Here is a 20259-nt window from a genome sequence, read left to right as displayed (position 1 = left end):
GGAGCTTGCGTTAAAACAAAAGACAAGCAGCGCGCAAAGGCACGTAAACAAGAGGAGTTCTGCAGCAATCACATCTCAGTGCAACTAAGAGAAGGGACACTGAATTCTACGAGGCACAGATATTTTAGAGCACCTGTTCAAATATTTATTGATTGATTAAGATCTGCGATTTTCTACGGTTCACATGTGTGCCATAAGATTTTTTTTAAAGCAAACTAATTAAAGACTTCTTTGAAGAAATATGACACAAATTAAGTCTACGACGCAGATTCTATACCATTTTATATGATTTTTATATCATTATTTTAATAATATACATACACTATATGTGAACTATAAAGCACTACATGTATAATTTTGTGCATTTTAACCAGTTTACATCTCTCAACTTGTTAAAAATTTGTAAATAATCAATTTATATGAACCTTTACTTCAATAATATAAATATTATGTTTGTATTGTGTGCGCACCTTGCTCTGTAATTATTTCAATGAACTCATGGTATTGTCGAGCACATAGTGTCCCCATTTATACCCCACTACGCAGCAGCTGAATTTGATCATGCATTCACACGTAATAATAATAATAATAATAATAATAATAATAATAATAATAATAATTTCTTACATTTTTATAGCGCCTTTCTTACTACTCAAAGCAATTTGCAAAAATAAATAAATAAAATTTAACTGCGAGTCAGCAATATTACTCCTACTACTACCTCTTCCTGTTAGATACAGTGCATTATAATTTTGAGCACTAATAAATAAATGATATCAAAACGTTTTTTTAAAAAGCCAATTTGAAGCAAAGAGGGTAAGTAATAACTATTTTTTTTTTGGTAAGTCAATCAAAAATGTTTAGCCCTAAAAAAAGATCGTCCTGTCAAAATAAGAGAGTCTTTCGCCTTGTTGACATGAATCATCTTTAAATGAAATGCTGCCATTAAAGAATACTAGAAATCATGCGCTGCTTTCTATCTTTGATGAACTAATGTTTTATTGGGTGAAAAAAATGATCGCCCCTGACAGATACACTTAATCAGTAGTGTGTGCGACCCTCGATTTGTGAGTTTGAGTGTGTGTGTTGTGTGCGTGTATGTCTGTGTGTGTGGTTTTGTCAGTTTTACTATAAAAACAGTTAGACATCAGTTATTTGTGAAGCAGGAATATTCTGGTCATTCTGATTCCTGATCAAAATTTAAAAGAAACAGCACAACTCCAGTGTTTTCCTCCATAACATCCTTTCAGCAAAAAGAACTAAGTTCCTTGCTAAAGTAGATCTCCCTTTAATGAAATGCTTCCAATACGGAATAACAGAAGGGGAGATGCTAAACTTAGGTGGCCATGCGCTGTGCCTGCCCGTAAATTCCAACCGATCAATTCAAACCAATGTATATATCTGAACCGACCTATATATCCAAATGGATATATCTCAACCAATATATATTTCTGAACGGATGTATCTGAACTGATGTATATATCTAAACTGATCTTTTTAAACCAATATATATATCCTAACCAATGTATCTCAACCAATGTATATAGCTGAACGGATGTATTCAAACCAATGTATATATATCAGAATGGATCTATGCTAACCAATTTATATATATCTCAACCAATGCATCTGAACCAATGTATATATCTAAACAAATGTATTCAAACCAATGTATATATTGTGAGATATTGCCGGCCGATCATCCCAGTCAATACCCTCACACCACTAGCTGGAGCCTTTCCGGCAGCATGGAGGTGCCCCGAATTCCAGCAGGGCATCATGGACATTGGAGTTTTCCTTCACAGCCCTGCTGGATACCATGGGGGTCGCAAGGGGATGCTGCAGGGAGGCTCAGAGACTTTTATTTGCCCTATAACCCAGAAGTATATCCTGGTAACAGGGACAGAGGAAACGACATACTTCCGGGATGAAAAAGAAGAGTTTTGATCTGACCCGGAAGTGCTAGGAAGTCACATGGACTGAAGGTTCAGAAGCATTTCCGGGTCATGGACTATAAAGGACTATGGAAAATCCCAGATAGACGAGCTGAGTTGGGTGGCAGGGTGACAATGCGTCTGGGAGTGGAGGGTAATGATTATTGTGTATTGTATTGTTTATTGTTTATGAGTTGTGTGGAGTGGAGGGTGCTTTGTGCACATTATTACTGTAATAAATCCAAAATTTGGACTTTTATCTGGTGTCTGACGTATTGTCTGAGGGTTCAAGGGGACGACAGCGCCCCCTATCTGTCACAATATCTAAACCAATGTATCCCAACCAATGTATGTATCTGAACCGATATATATATCTTAACCAATTTATATATTTACAAACCAATCTTATTTTCCTGAATGGCCCCACATAGTGTATATATACAGTTAGGTCCATAAATATTTGGACAGAGACAACTTTTTTCTAATTTTGGTTCTGTACATTACCACAACGAATTTTAAATGAAACAACTCAGATGCAGTTGAAGTGCAGACTTTAAACTTTAATTCAGTGTGGTGAACAAAACGATTGCATAAAAATGTGAGTCAACTAAAGCATTTTTTTTAACACAAGTTGTCTCTGTCCAAATATTTATGGACCTAACTGTAAATATATATATATATATTCATAACATTCGTAGTCTGAGTCCCGATAAGAGAGAAAAACGTGTCGCATACTCTTTGCATTATTTGACAGTAAACTATGTAACATTCTATGATCTACTTCTCGCAACTGAGAGGGCATGGCGGATGTTTGCCCACTGGCAGACCAACCACATGTGTTACCTGGTAGGTAACCACCCATACAATCAGATCGGGACTCAGACTATGAATGCTATGAATGTAATTACTCCAATCTATATATATATCTATACCAATAAAAGGCAAAGCCCTCACTGACTGACTGACTGACTGACTCGTCACTAATTCTCCAACTTCCTGTGTAGGTGGAAGGCTGAAATTTGGCAGGCTCATTCCTTACAGCTTACTTACAAAAGTTAGGCAGGTTTCATTTCGAAATTCTACACGTAACAGTCATAACTGGAACCTACTTTTGTCAATATATACGGCTATAGCCAGCAGCTCGGTCGCCATGTGAGGTGGAGTTGTGTCCCGCATCATCACGCCTCCCACGTATTTGAGTGCCTGCCCATATAAGGCCGTCTGTCAGCAGCTATCCAATAGACACACTGCTGCGAAATATTCACAGGTGAAGGACTGTACTTATACAAACGAAGATGAGATGGTCAGGCACAAACTCAGCGAAAGTGCGAGAGAAACTTTTAAGTGCCGGGGCTTAGCTAACATTAAATAAAGCCGGGGACATCGCAAGATTGCACGACATAGAACAAGCACAGCTGAGAACCTTCGATGTATGTACTCCAAGCGGCTCACGTGAACTGACTTTGCAGGACTGGGAAAGGTAAACCCGTGCATGCAGTGTGTGATGCCTGTTAAACATCTTAGATTCACGAGTACCGATTTGGGTGGTGATCACTTCGATGAATGAAACCTGTTCAAAAAATGCATTACACAATTGAGAAGGCAGCAAAAGAATATGAAGCGAGTGACGCATACAAGCATATTCATAAGTGCAGCTACTATATATATATATATATATATATATATATATATATATATATATATATATATATATATATATATATATATATATATATATATATACAGTGCATCTGGAAAGTATTCACAGCGCATCACTTTTTCCACATTTTGTTATGTTATAGCCTTATTCCAAAATGGATTACTTGAGGTTTTTGCAAGTTTATTAAAAGTAAAAAATTGAGAAAGCACATGTACATAAGTATTCATAGCCTTTGCCATGAAGCTCAAAATTGAGTTCAGGTGCATCCTGTTTCCCCTGATCATCCTTGAGATGTTCCTGCAGCTTAATTGGAGTCCACCTGTGGTAAATTTAGTTGATTGGACATGATTTGGAAAGGCACACACCTGTCTATATAAGGTCCCACAGTTGACAGTTCATGTCAGAGCACAAGTCAAGCATGAAGTCAAAGGAATTGTCTGTAGACCTCCGAGACAGGATTGTCTCGAGGCACAAATCTGGGGAAGGTTACAGAAAAGTTTCTACTGCTTTGAAGGTCCCAATGAGCACAGTGGCCTCCATCATCCATAAGTGGAAGAAGTTCGAAACCACCAGGATTCTTCCTAGAGCTGGCCGGCCATCTAAACTGAGCGATCAGGGGAGAAGGGCCTTAATCAGGGAGGTGACCATGAACCCGATGGTCAATCTGTCAGAGCTCCAGAGGTCCTCTGTAGAGAGAGGAGAACCTTCTAGAAGGACAACCATCTGTGCAGCAATCCACCAATCAGGCCTGTATGGTAGAGTGGCCAGACGGAACCCACTCCTTAGTAAAAGGCACATGGCAGCCCACCTGGAGTTTGCCAAAAGGCACCTGAAGGACTCTCAGACCATGAGAAACAAAATTCTCTGGTCTGATGAGACAAAGATTGAACTCTTTTGTGTGAATGCCAGGCGTCTCATTTGGGGGAAACCTGGCACCATCCCTACAGTGAAGCATGGTGGTGGCAGCAGCATCATGCTGTGGGGATGTTTTTCAGCGGCAGGAACTGGGAGACTAGTCAGGATAAAGGGAAAGATGACTGCAGCAATGTACAGAGACATCCTGGATGAAAACCTGCTCCAGAGCGCTCTTGACCTCAGACTGTGGCGATGGTTCATCTTTCAGCAGGACAATGACCCTAAGCACACAGCCAAGATATCAAAGGAGTGGCTTCAGGACAACTTTTGATCGGGTGAAGAGGAACTGCAGTATGGATATAAAACGTGAATGACCCAGTGCGCGTGATCAGCTGACACACCTGCGTTTCCTCACGTCACACTCCCACATGCACTGATAGTTCTGTATTTCATTAGCCAACGTTCATTATATGCAAGCACTTTTGAACACAGACTTGCCTTAAAAAGACAGCATCCTTCCCCCACCATTTTCCCCAAATGCAGAACCGGTTGTATGTCACTTCTCTCTGTAGTTACCAATGCCAACGTCCATTAGATAGCATCACAGTTCAACACAGATGTTCCTTACAAACAGAGCACCCCTCCCCGCCATTTTTCCCAGTACGGTTTCAGACTACTCTTTCTCACTGGCTTTTCATATTTCTGCTGCTATTTGCTCCGTTTCCAACTAACAGTACGATTTCTGTGTTGCTCTTTCTGACTGACTGGTGCTATTTGTTCGTATTGTAAATAACGTAAATTCATCTTACTGTGGTGCTTATTCTGTACGTAATACTATGTAACACATTATAATTGTCCTGCTTTTCGCTAATATACCCACCGAAAAAAAGTCGTACAATTGGAAGGTCCACTTAAGATGCCACAACAAAGTCTATTTCAAGGGCGTCTGAAACGCCACAGCACACAGAATCCAGAGTGGAGCAACTTACAATAAAATGTCAATTAGAAAAATGTTTGTTCTATTTCTATGTTCTGTTTCTTTCATTTGGGAAATGCACCGGTTATAGATTCCCGGCAACGCCGGGTGCTCCTACTAGTATATATATATATATATATATATATATATATATATATATATATATATATATATATAGTGAAGAAAGAATTAGAGACAGCACACTCATAAAGATTTGGGGTGGTAGCGCCGTATAGTGTAAGAGCAACCTTTCCAGACTGAAACATTCAAATAAATGAATCGAACAGAGGATAACATTTTGGGAAATGAGTGGATTTTATAGTGAGTTGGCAGGAAATTAGATACAGAGGAAATTCTGGGAAACAATGGAAGGGCAGAAATGATATGGAAAACTTGAAGCCGGAAGTGAAGTCATCAGGTGGGGCCAGAAAGAATGACATTGTTATTGTGCGTGTGGAAGCGAGATTGTCGGCCAGTCCAAAAGGTACATTTATTCTTCTGTTTTTCTGTTGAATAAGAGAGAGAGATATTATTGCCTTGTACCAAACCCGCTTTCTGTGTGTTATCATGCTTCACTGAGCCCGTCAGCTGCTCCCAGCTGCAGCATCTGTTTCAACGTCTGAATAAAATGCTCCACCAACCCGTCAGTTTGGGGGTGATAAACAGATGTTTTCAGACGTTTAATATGGAATAACTTGGCAACCTCCTTGAACGTATCCAATGTGATCTGGGTTCTTTACTCCAAAAGTTTTCTGGATTGGGTCACCTTCTCACATGTTGCCCTTTCTGTAGTATCTTGTGATGAGAAGACTCTCTTTCTGTTCTCTTTTTCTCTTTCTTTGTCTCATGTGTGCCAATCCCGTGACTTCTCTCTTAGCACCAGCAAAATTAAGAACAGCAGCTGCACAGACAAGTAAAGGGAGTTTTTGTATGGCTCTGTGTCACTGTGTGAGAGGATAGCTGTAGCTCTGCATACAGTAGTAATGTCCTGCATCTTCAGGCTGCACGCTACTGATGGTCAGCGTATAATCAAGTCCTGAGCCACTGCCACTGAAGCGACTTGAGATCCCAGACTGCAGAGTGCTTACTTCATAAATCAGCAGTTTTGGAGCTTCTCCTGCTCTCTGCTGATACCAGGCAAGATTTTTATAGCTGCCAGTAATGGAACTGCTGGCTTTACAGTTCATGCTGACAGTTTCTCCTGGCCGTGCAGAAAGACTTGAGGGAGACTGAGTCATGATGATATCTCCGCAGGACCCTGGATAGAAGAGAATAAAAGAGATTATATAAAGTACAATTAATTTATTTTTTAGACATAAATACAATTACAGTACTACTCAGTAGAATTCAGATAACAGGTTCAATAATTTATTTATTTCTATACCTCACCATCAAACAACACAAAGAAGGTCACCAAAAACAGAAGTGAGAAATCCATCTCCACTGTGTCTTAGAGACTGGCTTAACTGACTCGATCTCAGTGACTCCACTCTTTATGTCTCAAGCAGCTTCAAGGAGAGATGTCAGAATGCAAATCCTGAATGGGGAAGAAACAAAGGAAATGAAGTGAGGGTGTGCTCGACAATGAACTGAGACCATACAGAGGTAGCAAATAAGGGAAGAGCCTTGGTTAGGGAGGTGACCAAGAGCCTAATGATGACTCTAGCAGTGCTTCAGAAGTCCTCAGCTGAGATGGGAGAAACTGTCGGAAGGATGACCATCTCAGCAGCACTCCATCAATCAAGCAACAACAACAACAACAACAACATGTATTTACATAGCATATTTTCATACAAACAATGTAGCTCAAAATGCTTTATATGATGAAGAAAGAGAAAAAAAGCAAAATAAATAATTAAAATTAGGGACAATAATTAACATAGAATAAAAGTAAGGCCCAATGGCCAGGCAGGACAGAAAAAAAAAATTCCAGATTTATAGCATTTTTAAGTATTTATAGCAGAGAGGCTGGAAAGAAGACATTCCTGAATAAAAAGCATCTGACAGCCCCTTTCTATTCTAAGAGCATAAGGAAAATGATATCTTTGTCTGATGAGACAAAAATGAAACTGTTTGGACAGAACTCCAAACACTACATCTGGCAAAGACCTGGCAATGCTCATCAGTTGTCTAATAACATCTCTATGGTGAATGATGGTAGTGGCAGCAGCAAGCTATGCGGGTGCTTTTCAGCAGCAGGCACAGGGAGACTATTTAGAATTGACTGAAAGATGAATGCAGTCAAATACGGAGAGGTTCTCGAGAAAAACCTGCTCCAGAGTGCACTGAGCCTCAGACTGGTGCGACTGTTTCAGCACAATGACACAAAGCATACAGTCAAGACAATACTGAATTACCTTTGGGACAAGTAATTGTCTGTCATTGAGTGTCCCATCAAAGCCCAGACTTAAACCCCATGGAAAATCCGAGAAGGGACCCAAAGGTGGCAGCTTACCAACGTTTTACCCATCCAATATGATGGAGCTTGAAAGGATCTGCCTGGAAGGATGAGATAAACTGTCCAAATCCAGGTGTGCAAAGCTTATAGCGTTTTACCCTAAGAATATTAGAAGCTTGAACTGCTGCCAAAGGGGCTTCTACAATACAGTATATGGAATTAAGGGTAAAAAATATTACTATGAATGAGAGGTTTCAGTCATTTTATTTTTAATAGATTTTCAAATCTTTTTGAAAATGTTATTTGTTTTAAATTTTATTGTTTTATTGTAGTCATTTCATACAAATAGATCAATTTGTACAAAAAATAGGATTGAAAACAAGTCAACCCCCCACCCCTGAGAAAGACAGCATGGCCAACAGAGTAAAACTTAAAGCTAGTAAAAATAAGTAAATTGATGAGTTTAATAAGCAGATAAAGATAAATGGAGAAGAAAAAGAAATGGGAAGAGAATCTGCTTCCTCAGTGCTTTAAGAGCTTAATCTAAAATGTTATTGATTAGATCCTGCCAGGTTTTGAAAAAGCTCTGCACAGATCCTTTAAGTGAGAATCTGATTTTTTCCAGTTTCAAATAGTATATAACATCAGTTTCCCAATGACTTAAAAGAGATGGGTTAGGATTCTTCCAGTTGAGCAAGATACGTCTATATGTCAATAGTGTAGTGAAGGCAATCACAGTTTGTTTGTCCTTCTCCACTTTAAGCCCCTCTGGAAGAAAACCAAACACAGCTGTTAATGGGTTAGGAGGGATTGTGACACCAAGACTGTCTGAAGGGCCTTTAAAGATTTTGGTCCAGAATGATGTTAATTTGGTGCAGGCCCAGGATAGAGGAAGGTGTGAGTTGAGGAAAATTGGGCAGGTTCTGTTTAGCAAAGTTTCTAATTTGAAGATAGTGAAAGAAATGTGTTGCTGGAAAGTTAAATTTGGAATGTAATTGTTCATAGGATGCAAAGACGTTGTCTAAGTACAGATCTCTAAGTGATTTAATACCAAATGTTTTCCAGATATTAAAAACTGCATAATTTTGCGAGGGTTGAAAAAGGTGGTTCTCGTGCAGAGGTTTCACAGATAAAAGATTCTCTAAATTAAAATGCTTTCTATATTGGTTCCATATTCTGAGTGAGTGAAGCGCAATTGGGTTATTAGTATATTGGCGATAACTTGTATTTATTGGGGCACAAAGCAGGGAATATAAAGAAGTACTGCAGGATTTTATTTCTATTGCTGACCAAGCCTGTATATGTTCATCTATTTGTGTCCATGTCCAGGTTTTTATAGCTTGTATGTTTGCTGCCCAGTAATAAAACTGAAAGTTAGGTAGAGCCATGCCACCTTCTGCCTTAGGTCTTTGTAGGGTCGCTCTTTGGATATGTGGATGTTTTGAGTTCCAAATAAATGAGGTTATGTTTGAATCTAATTTCTTAAAAAGTGATTTATTGATGTATATTGGATTGTTTTTAAATAAAAAGAGAAGCTTAGGAAGGATACTCATCTTAACAATGTTAAGTGAGATGAAGGAAGGGCTGACCATCTATGCAAGTCTTGCTTAATTTTTTCCATACAGATGGCGAAATTTTGTTGATAAAGAGCTTTATGTTTACTTGTGATGTTTACCCCAGGTATTTAAACTGATCTGCAATGATAAAAGGGAAGGTGTCCAATCTAATATTGTATGCTTGAGAATTCACTGGAAAGAGCACACTTTTATTCAAATTAATTCTGAGACCAGAAATCTTTTGAAATTCTGTAAGTGCTGTTAGGACTGCAGGCACAGTATTTTGTGGGTCTGATATATACAGTACCATATCATCTGCATATAGAGAAATTTTCTGTTCAAGTCCTTCTCTGATAATCCCTTTATCTGATAAGCATTTTGACAGTGAACTGCCAGTGGTTCAATGGCGATTGCAAAAGTAGTGGTGACAAGGGGCATCCTTGTCTGGTACCATATTCTAGTTTAAAGTAGTCTGAATTAATGTTGTTAATACAAACTGAAGCTTCTGGATTGGTATACAGTAGTTTGATCCATGCACAAATGTTCGGGCCAAACCCAAATTTCTCTAATGTAGTGAAAAGGTAGTTCCATTCAATCATATCAAATGCTTTTCTGCATCCAACAATAATAATATCTCTGGGGTGTTTGACTTTGTGGGTGAATATATTACATTAAACAGGCATCGAAGATTGGAAGCTAAGTGTCTGCCTTTAATAAATCCAGTTTGATCTTGTGATATTACCAAAGGCAGCACTTTCTCCATCCTTCTAGCTAGGACTTTGGAGAGTATCTTAACATCATTATTCAGAAGTGAAATTGGTCTGTATGATGCACATTGTAATAAGTCCTTATTTTGTGATTAATGCTTGGCGAAAAGTTTGAGGTAGAATTTGATTGTCTCTAGCTTCTGTAAATGTTGCTAGTAAGAGGGGAGCTAGCTGAGTGGAGAATTTCTTATAAAATTCGACAGGGTAGCCATCAGGGCCTGCTGCTTTCCCACTCTGAAGTGACTTCATAGCATCTAGTAATTATGATAGCCAAAGGTTTATCCAGTTACTCTGCACTAAGAGTATCTATTTGTGGTATCTGTAATGCATCCAGAAATACATTAGGTTCTGTGTTGTCTTCTTTAAACTCCGTAGAATATAAGGATTTATAGTAGTCTCTAAATGTGTGCATTATATTTTTATGGTCAATGATTTTGTCTCCGTTCTTGTTGGTGATTGCTGAGATTGCATTGAAAACTTCTTGCTTGTGGATTTGTTGATCTAAGAGCTTATTAGCTTTCTCTCCATGTTCATAGTAATGATGTCTTGGTTTAAAAATGAGTTGTTCAGTTTCTTTAGTTGTCAAGAGGTTGAGCTCTGAATGTAGAGCCTGCCTTTTCCTACTTGGACACCTGGCATGTTCTTGATCTATTCTAGTAATTTTGTTGGTTAGCTCTGATACCTTCTTGGTTTCTAATTTATTTCTGTGGGAAAGATATGAAATAATCTGTCCTCTTAAGAAGGCCTTCAGGGTTTCCCAGAGTATTCCTGCAGAGACCTCTGAGGATGTATTTGTCTCTAGAAAGAAATTGATTTGTTTTGATATAAATTCTGTACAGTTCTCATCTGCTAATAGAAGTGGGTTATGATGCCATCTGTGAGATGAGTATGTGGGGCAAAATGATTTTAGATCCAAGATCAGAGAGGCATGGTCGGAAATAACAATAGCGTAGTACTTGCAAGATTTAACCGTAGGCAAGAAGTTATTATCTATAAAGAAATAATCAATTCTTGAGTAGCAGTGATGCACTGTTTAGTAGAAGGAATATGTTCTTGAGTTTGGGTTTAGAAACCTCCAGGGGTCTGATAAGTTGTGGTCAGTTACAAACTGTGTAATTGTCTTTGCAGTGTTCAATGTTGTATTATCATAGTATTTCAATTTACTTACCCTTTATCTGTTTTCTTTCAAGGGTAAGTGTTCTCATCAAGTTCATTATCGGGTTGGTCTACTGTTGCACTTTATGAAGAACACACACATACATAGCTATATGTATACACACAGACCCTTGAATGACACACACACACACACTGATTAACCTTTAGCACTTTAAACCACACAAGTGATTTAGGAATAACACAGCCTGTCACGCAGCACTTCAGTAGACTTACTTATTATCGGCACGAAAAACATACAATGTTTTAAATGATATCTCAGACCTAAATATTACTTTTGGTCTACAAGAATACATTTAAACATACAAAGACTCAGCACTCTTGACTATAGGCTATTTATCAGCCAAGAATACCTTCTTCATGTACTGTTCCCTACTATTGAGTGGAGCTCTCACTCTCAACCAAAATAAACCTCGCAGCACAGAGGTAATGGCAAATCTCTGGTTGCACTAGGTGCTCAAAGAAATCAAACTTATTATTTCAATCACTCTATAGACATTAAGACAAAGCATAGAAAGTTGAAAGTAGCATGGTATTTATTACAAGAATAATAATAATACCACTGGAACAAAGAATAATAGAAAATAGGTACTGATAGGAAAGTCTATATAGTCTTTAGAAAAAGCTTAAGAAATAAAGTTACAAATGACAAAGATGAATGTCCCAGGGCGGCATTTGATTTAGCAATCGACGTTCATGAAAGTGCTGTTAAGTGACGATCGGATGAAAACTGGTCATACGTGTCTTTGTTGTCTTCTCTGACGATGCTCTTCTATCGTCGCTATTTATCTTCTTCTTCTTTGCTTTAAAATGAGGCATATTTATTATAAAGTTTCATGCTGTGGTTTCAAAACACATGAATGTTCCATGCACCTGTTTGGTTGGCTGTCAATATGATGGATGAATTTTGCTCAAACTCTTTAATCTATCTTTTCCCAGATAATAAAGTTTTTTGATATTGCCTTATGTCCTCCTTTCCCAGGTTGTAAACCAAATTGTTGTCCCAGATGTCCATCCATAAAGTAATCAATAGCCTGAGGCATGGTTCAATCTTCCTTTCCCAGGCTGTAATTGAGTCACCAGCATATCTTTCTTTCTATTTTGGAACAGCTGTTTTAAAAGTGAGGTTTTAATGGAAGAAAACCTGCTTTGATTTGTCCTAAATGTAGTTCATCTGTTGTCTTGTCCACAAACAAAATATAATGGAAAATTAAACCAAAATGTACAAATTTTGTACCCCACAACAGATGTAATCACCACTGTGACAGAAGACCTATCTAAGACTGGATTTAAAACAAAATTAAAGTCCCCAGCCATTATAATTTTATTAGTGTTTACATTGGGAATGGATGTAAGTACATTTTGCATGAATTCCCTATCATCTACATTTGGTGCATAAACATTTATCAAAATCACTTTACAGTTAAATAAATTGCCCATGACAATCACATATCTCCCTTCAGTATCAGATACTAAATCTGATGCTACAAATGAGACTGTTCTATGTATAAGAATTTCCCACACCTCTAGTTTTCTTTGTAAAGCTGGAATTTAACATTTGGCCAGTCCAGCCCTTTTGCAGCAGGAACTGATTCTTGCTTAATAAGTGGGTCTCCTGTAAAAATACTATTTTACCGTTTAGACCTGTTAAATGAGAGAATACTTTCTTTCTCTTTAATTCGTGATTCAGGCCTTTAACATTCCAGCTCACAAAGTTAACTGTCCCATCATGGAACATTGATTCTGAATTTTGATGTCATTTTGTAGTTTTAACTGGAAATGAGACAGCTTTGACCTTAATTTCCAATTTTTCCAGGAGTTATTGCTATGGGGTTAAAAGGATAGATTAGATATAGCTTGCTCTCTTTCTCTCCCCCCCCTTATCCCCCCACCACCCCATTTTTCCTTCCCACGTGAGGCTGGATCCTACTTCACAGTCCCAGTCCTCTGACATACCTAGAGACAGAGCACGTCCAAACAAACCAAGCCCACCAGCAGCGGCATTTGAGGATTAAAAATAGAGATATCTATTGCCAATAAAGTCTAAATATTATAAGCATAAAATATAATAAAGTATCTATCTATCTATCTATCTATCTATCTATCTATCTATCTATCTATCTATCTATCTATCTATCTATCTATCTATCTATCTATCTATCTATCTATCTATCTATCTAATCTTCAACAGTCTTGAAATATTAAGATAGTAAACCCAGGGAATGATGTTAAAAAGTGGCCCTGGATAAGCACAGTAAACCCTAATGCAATAATAACAATAACAATAAACCAAGGGTATGATGCTAAACAGTCTCCTTTAGAATGGTAAAGAGAAAAAAAGGAAAAATGTAACTACTTTAATTTCTTCCATACATACGTGTATAATTGTAATTAAAACATAAACAGAAAGTGGCCGCGAAGAGAAAAGGATATATAATTATGGTACCAGTATCTTTGCAAGCGGATCAGACAGTAGGTAATATCTTCTTCCCATGACATGACAGGACGCGACTCACAATCGTATTTCAAAAAAGTGTCAGGATCAGCTTTCTTAACTCTTTTTCTGCTTCCTCCATAGTGGTGAAGATGTAATATTTGTCTTGAATGTCTACTTTCAGTTTGGCAGAATACAAGAGGCTGTATCTGATATCGGCTTTCCGTAACCGCTGTTTAATGTTGTAAAAAGCGGCACGTTTCGCAGCTGTTGAGGGTGAGAGATCCGGAAAAATACGAATGTGGTTATTTTTAAATATAATCTCTTGTTTCTGTCTGAGAAGTGACATTACATTAAACTTACATTGTAATCTCTCGAAGCACACAAGAAGGGTCCTAGATTTAAAGGTATTTGATCCATGTATGCGATAAACTGCTGCTATCTCGGTGTCTCCAATTATTTTTGAGAATAGTTCAGCAACGAATTTCACTGGGTTTGGACTTTCATGATTCTCAGGTTGACCTTCGATTTTAATATTATTCCTTCTGCATCCAAGTTTTTTGCATTCGGAATTCACAGCTGTTGCTTTTCCATCAGCAGTAGATGCCAAATATTCAGCTGTTTCAATTTGAGTCTTCCAGCTGATCGGCAAGTGCTCTCAGTTTAGATGCATTTTCCTAAATGTTTTCCTCAATTTTTGAGAAGAGTGTCTCTGCAGAACACTGACCCGAGTGGGTGGATTTCAAGTACTGGAAGTGTATTACAGTGGGTGGTTTCAAAGCGTTGTTCTGATTGGCTAAAACAAACACTGGGTGGATTTCAAGCGGAGTAGGCGGGTTCCATTGGAGTTTCTGATTGGCTAAAACGACAACTGGGCGGATTTCAAGTTAAGTATCTGATTGGCTGTGTGACGGGACTTCTTATCATACCGGAAAAAGAATCTTAGTCTGGATGCGTGCAGCACAGCGTGCAGAAACAATGGCAGCAGATCAGATGCAGTACATGACCCGGTGTAATGTGCCTGCTTTGCTCTGCATTAAGTGGTACCGTTCCAATTTATAACCACACACATCCACACGCGATCTCCTGCTGAGCATGCTTTTTTTTAATCAACCTACCATTCTAACGGATGTTAATGTCAGATACGCTGCACATTACATTTATTCTCATCACTTTTACTGTATACAATGACACTGCAAGTCCTCATCTCAGTTGAATTAAACATTGAAATCACACAGCACAAGACTTAGCATGAAAAACAACGTATAAACCACAACCAAGGCAGGTAGAAGTTAGTAAAACTGACAATCATGTAAAAGATAAAAATATAAAGTGCTTAAAAGTGTAAGGTGTAATGAGTGCCAAATTACAGCTGCCAGTATATGTATTATGAACAAGATTTATGAGTATGGATATTAAAGACGTTCAAAGTTATTTTGAACGACTGGAATTCTTTTTGAAATAAGCTGTTCGGCAGTCTGTTAGTGCGTATTTTGATTTGATTTGATTTTTGATTTGACGTTACGTTTTCCTGAGTGCAGAGGTTCGAAGTGTTGATGACCGAGATGAAATGTGTCCTTGATGATGTTCTTTGCTCTGCTATGGTACCGGGTGTTGGCAATGTCCTCGAGTGAGGGAGCCATTTGTTTTAAAAGCTGTTGTTAGGTTTGTGGAATATCTACACATGAATAATCATATAAAAGGTAAAGTGCATGAGCATTGCACAGAGACAGAATATTATATAGGAGCTAAATACACATTTATTTGAATATTATAGCAGAATATAAATATATATTGGACAAAAGAAATATTGGTATTGTACAGTCATGTTACTGTGCTAAGGGGATGGGGAGGTAGACAGAATGTACACATAACACAGTGACAAGAATAAATGTAATGTGCAGCGTATCTGACATTGACATCCGGAAGAATGGTAGGTTGATTAAAAAAAAGCGTGCTCAGCAGGAGATCGCGTGTGGATGTGTGTGGTTATAAATTGGAACGGTACCGCTTAATGCAGAGCAAAGTAGGCACATTACACATCCCAGCTCATTGCATTTTTAATATTGAAAGTTAGTGGCGGAACCAAGTCGTTACAGTTGTATTTTGCAGGTTGCGTTCCAGTTTCTGTGTTTTTTGTCACCAAAAAAAGGTTTAACAATATTTTGGATGCTTGAAACCAGCCTATACAGCTTGGGGAATGCCCATACAGCTTGGGGAATGCCCATTACGTTCTCTGATTGGATGCATGAAACCCGCCCATACTGCTTGGGGAACAGCCATGTTGTTCTGCAGAGACTAGTACTTGCAATTTTTCCCAGCATACCTTTAAATGCTGCATCAAAATGATTATATACATGTTTTTCCAAGTCTTTATTATCCTGTCGCAGCTTTTCGTTTGTCTTTTCGCTTGTCTTTAGCAAGCCATTTATTTTTCTGAATGTCTTTCTTGAGCTCATTTATGGCCGTGGCCATTGTTGCGATCATTGCCTTCAGTTCGGACAGATCGTTTCAGCTTTTGTGCTCCGCAGGTGAAGTGGCAAGCCCTATTACAGCTGATGCTTCCAGCTCGCGAAGAGTAGATGAAAGTGTGGACTGCAAGGCCATTTCCAGTTTCAAGTGATCTTCTGGACTCAGTGAGCTATCATGACCTGTATCACTTGTACATTCGCTCCCATTTTCGCAGGAGATGATGCAGCGAAGCAGGGTCCTGGGGAGTCTGTGCTTTCACCTGTCTGTTCCAGGTCAGTCTCTGAACCTTCCAATGTTCTTTCATTTTGTCATGACGGGTTATTGAATGTGAATTGATGGTAAATTGTGAAAATAATCCACTGAAAATTAAATCTTATTGTTATCTAATTGTTTATAGCTTAATCCCATCTCAGGAGGAAAGCAGGAAGCAACAGTGAACAAGACAGGTGGGTCACTCGACCACAATCTCTCCTGGGACCTATTTAGTGTCACCATTCAAATAACATGCATCTCTTTGGGGATGTGGGACAAAATTTGTTGTACTTGGCAAGAAAACAATCCTCACAGCAAATGCTGCATCCATTAAACTGAATAAGATAGTGACTGTATCACCATGCCATGCCATGTTATATGATTTGGAAGATTTGATTTTTCACAAATACGTTTTTTGTGTTTACTGCCACTTCACTTGTTCTTATCTTGTTCTAAACCAGTTCTATATTATATGGTATTTTGCATTCATTGCTGCTGGGATTGGCACTGCCTTCCATCCAGACTTGGCCTTCTTTGCCCACAATCTTCTTCTTCTTCTTTCAGCTGCTCCCGTTAGGGGTTACCACAGCGGATCATCTTCTTCCATATGTTGCTGTCCTCTTCATCTTGCTCTGTTACACCCATCACCTGCATGTCTTCTTTCATCACATCCATAAACCTTCTCTTAGACCTTCCTCTTTTTCTTTTGCCTGGCAGCTATATCGTTAACATCCTTTTCCCAATATATCCAGCATCTCTCCTCTGCATATGTCAAAACCAACACAATCTTGCCTCTCTGACTTTGTCTCCCAAACGTCCAACTTGAGCTGACACTCTAATGCAGTGTTTCCCAAACTTTTCGAGCCACGGCACATATTTCACATTAGAAAAAGGCACACCACCAAACAAAAATATCACAAAAAGTATATTTATTGAAATATAATGAAAATCTAGTCTCAATTTACTCAATTTACTTACTCAGTGTGAAACCTGGGCCTGTTTAGTTGAACACAAAGCTGATATTCTTGCAGGAATTGAAGAAATACACACACAAAGATCTTCCTCAACAGCTCTGAGTCTCCCTCTTTTTTTCGTCTTTATAGCAGTCATGCTTGAAAAGCCCACCTCGCATAGATAGGTTGTGGAGAAAGGGAGCAGAACTGAAATAGCTTTGTTTGCCAGAATGGGGAACTCTTTGGCTACAGTCAGACAAAAACTGTCCAAAGGTAGATCAGCAAAGCTCAGTTTTAGACCACGATTTTGTCTCAGTTCAGTTATTTCTTCCTGCTCCTGCAAAGGCATGTCCTTTCCAACTGCAGTTGAGCTGTATGGGTTCCTAATCCAGTCAAGGCAATCAGTGGAAAGTAAAGGGAAATAACATGACAACATCTGTTCAAGACTTTGCAGACATTTACCTATTGTCTCCCTTTATTTTATCTGTACTTGTGAGCAGGTTTTCATTTCGGCCTTGCATTCGTATGTTCAGGTCATTCAGATGTTGAAATATATCTGCCAGATATGCCAGTTTTGCACACCACTCGTCACTTGAGAGCAACTTAGCGTCATCACACTTCTGATTTGTCAAAAACACTTTAAGTTCCTCCTGCAGCTCATACACACAGGCTGAAACTTTGCCACGGGACAGCCACTGGACCTCCTTGTGGAGGAATAACACTTTATGTTGCGATCCCATTTCCTCACACAGTGATGCGAAAATGCGACTTTTTACAGGCCTCGTCTTCACAAAGTTTATCATGCGCACAACATCTTCTAGTACAGCAGCTAGGTCTGCCAGCAATGTCTTGGCAACGAATGCTTCCCGGTGCAGAAAACAATGCGTCTCAATGACATCTGGATGTTGCTCTTTCACTCTGTTTACAAATCCTTTGGTGTGCCCGAGCATGGCAGCTGCTCCATCAGTGCAAACACTTACGCAGTTTTGCCACTTCAGTCCTCCTTGTTCAAGGTACTCTGACACAACTCGAAAAATTTCCTCTCCTGTTGTTCTTTCTGGCAATTCCTAGCAAAACATAAAGTTTTTTCTGATGATGTCTCCATGTACAAAGCGCACATTTGCCATAAGTTGTGCATGTCCACTGATATCCGTAGATTCATCGATTTGCAATGCAAATTTGCCACTAATGCACAACGTTTCCAAAACTATCTTTTCAATGTCAGCAGACATGTCTTCAATACGTCTGGAAATTGTATTATTTGAGAGAGGGACTTGGGCTATTTCTTTAACAGTGCCAGGGCTGATCATCTCTTTTAAGATAATTTTGTCTCTGCTACGGTGTGTGGCTGTTTTGATTTAGCGATGAGTTCAGCAACATGGTAACTAGCTTTAAGTGCTTTCTCACTCGTCTTGGTGGTTTTCCTCATTAACGCTGCCTGTTTCTCAGTCTGTTCACACAGTTGATCAAAATAGTCCGTGTTCATGTTTTGAAGTGATGGGTGTTTTGTCTGGAGATTGCATTTAAGTTTTAGGAACCATGGCACTATTTGACAATTTTTCCCCACACACCAGGCATAGCGTCATTGGCTCGGTTGGTTCCCCAGTATAACTGAATCCAAAAGCAAGATAACTTTCATTGTATAGTCTTGAGCTCACCTTTTTTGTTTTCTTCTGACCACTACTCATGCTAGGGCCTTCATCTAGGTCGGAATTTTCTCCAGGACCCAGGTCAGATTTACTGCTTTTTCTTTTCAAATATTTATCCATTGCTATTACCTGCGGCGTTGTCTCACTCGCAGCATGACTATGTACTTTCATATTTCTTCTTCATCTTTTTCTGTTTTACTGGTGGTTGGCAACCCACTTAATTGGAGCAAGAAGTTGTACTGCCCTCTAGTGACAGGCAGAACAGACAGGCAGCCTTAGAGTAATAATCAGGTGAAACTGGATAATCTTCCACGGCATATCTGATGATTTCTCACGGCACACTTATGTGCTGCGGCACAGTGGTTGGGAAACACTGCTCTAATATACTCATTTATAAACCTGTCCATCCTCATCACACACAATGCAAATCTTATCATCTTTAACTCTGCCACCTCCAGCTCTGTCTCCTGCTTTCTGGTCAGTGCCACCGTCTCCAACCCATATAACATAGCTGGTCTCACTACCGTCCTGTAGACCTTCCTTTTCACTCTTGCTGATATCCGTCTGTCACAAATCACTCCTGTTACTCTTCCCCACCTATTCCACCATGCCTGCACTCTCTTTTCACCTCTCTTCCACAATCCCTGTTACTCTGTACTGTCGATCCCAAGTATTTAAACTCATTCACCTTCGCCAACTCTATTCCTTGCATCCTCACCATTCCTCTGACCTCCCTCTCATTTACACACAGGTATTCTGTCTTGTTCCTACTGACCTTCATTCCTCTCCTCTCTAGAGCATATCTCCACCTCTCCAGGGTCTCCTCAACCTGCTTTCTACTATCGCTACAGATCACAATGTCATCAGCAAACATCATAGTCCACGGGGACTCCTGTCTAATCTCGTCTGTCAACCTGTCCATCACCATTGCAAATAAGAAAGGGCTCAGAGTTGATCCCTGATGTAATCTCACCTACACCTTGAACGTGTCTGTCACTCCTACCGCAGACCTCACCACTGTCACACTTCCCTCGTACATATCCTGTACCACTCTTACAGTGCTGGTTCAAAATATATAGTGACACTATAATGAAGTACATTGGTAAAGCTATTGTTCTACCCTGGACCAGTTCTGTATTAATTGACATACCGATTCTTTCAAGGTTGAAACCATGATCTT

At 39.1% G+C, this 20259-nt stretch overlaps 1 gene segment (V, D, J or C); it reads right to left on the bottom strand.

Moving 5' to 3' along the window:
• Positions 1 to 6366: 6366 nt before the first annotated feature.
• On the bottom strand, positions 6367 to 6902 carry LOC120528796. The segment is given in 2 exon segments: positions 6367 to 6683; positions 6815 to 6902. Coding segments are annotated over 2 exon segments (366 nt in total).
• Positions 6903 to 20259: the final 13357 nt, after the last annotated feature.

The sequence above is a fragment of the Polypterus senegalus genome, chromosome 4, assembly GCF_016835505.1.
Source record: "Polypterus senegalus isolate Bchr_013 chromosome 4, ASM1683550v1, whole genome shotgun sequence".
NCBI classification, from domain to species: Eukaryota; Metazoa; Chordata; class Cladistia; order Polypteriformes; family Polypteridae; genus Polypterus; species Polypterus senegalus.
The sequence above is the reverse complement of the archived record's forward strand: the minus strand, read 5'-3'. Positions and strand labels throughout refer to the sequence as shown.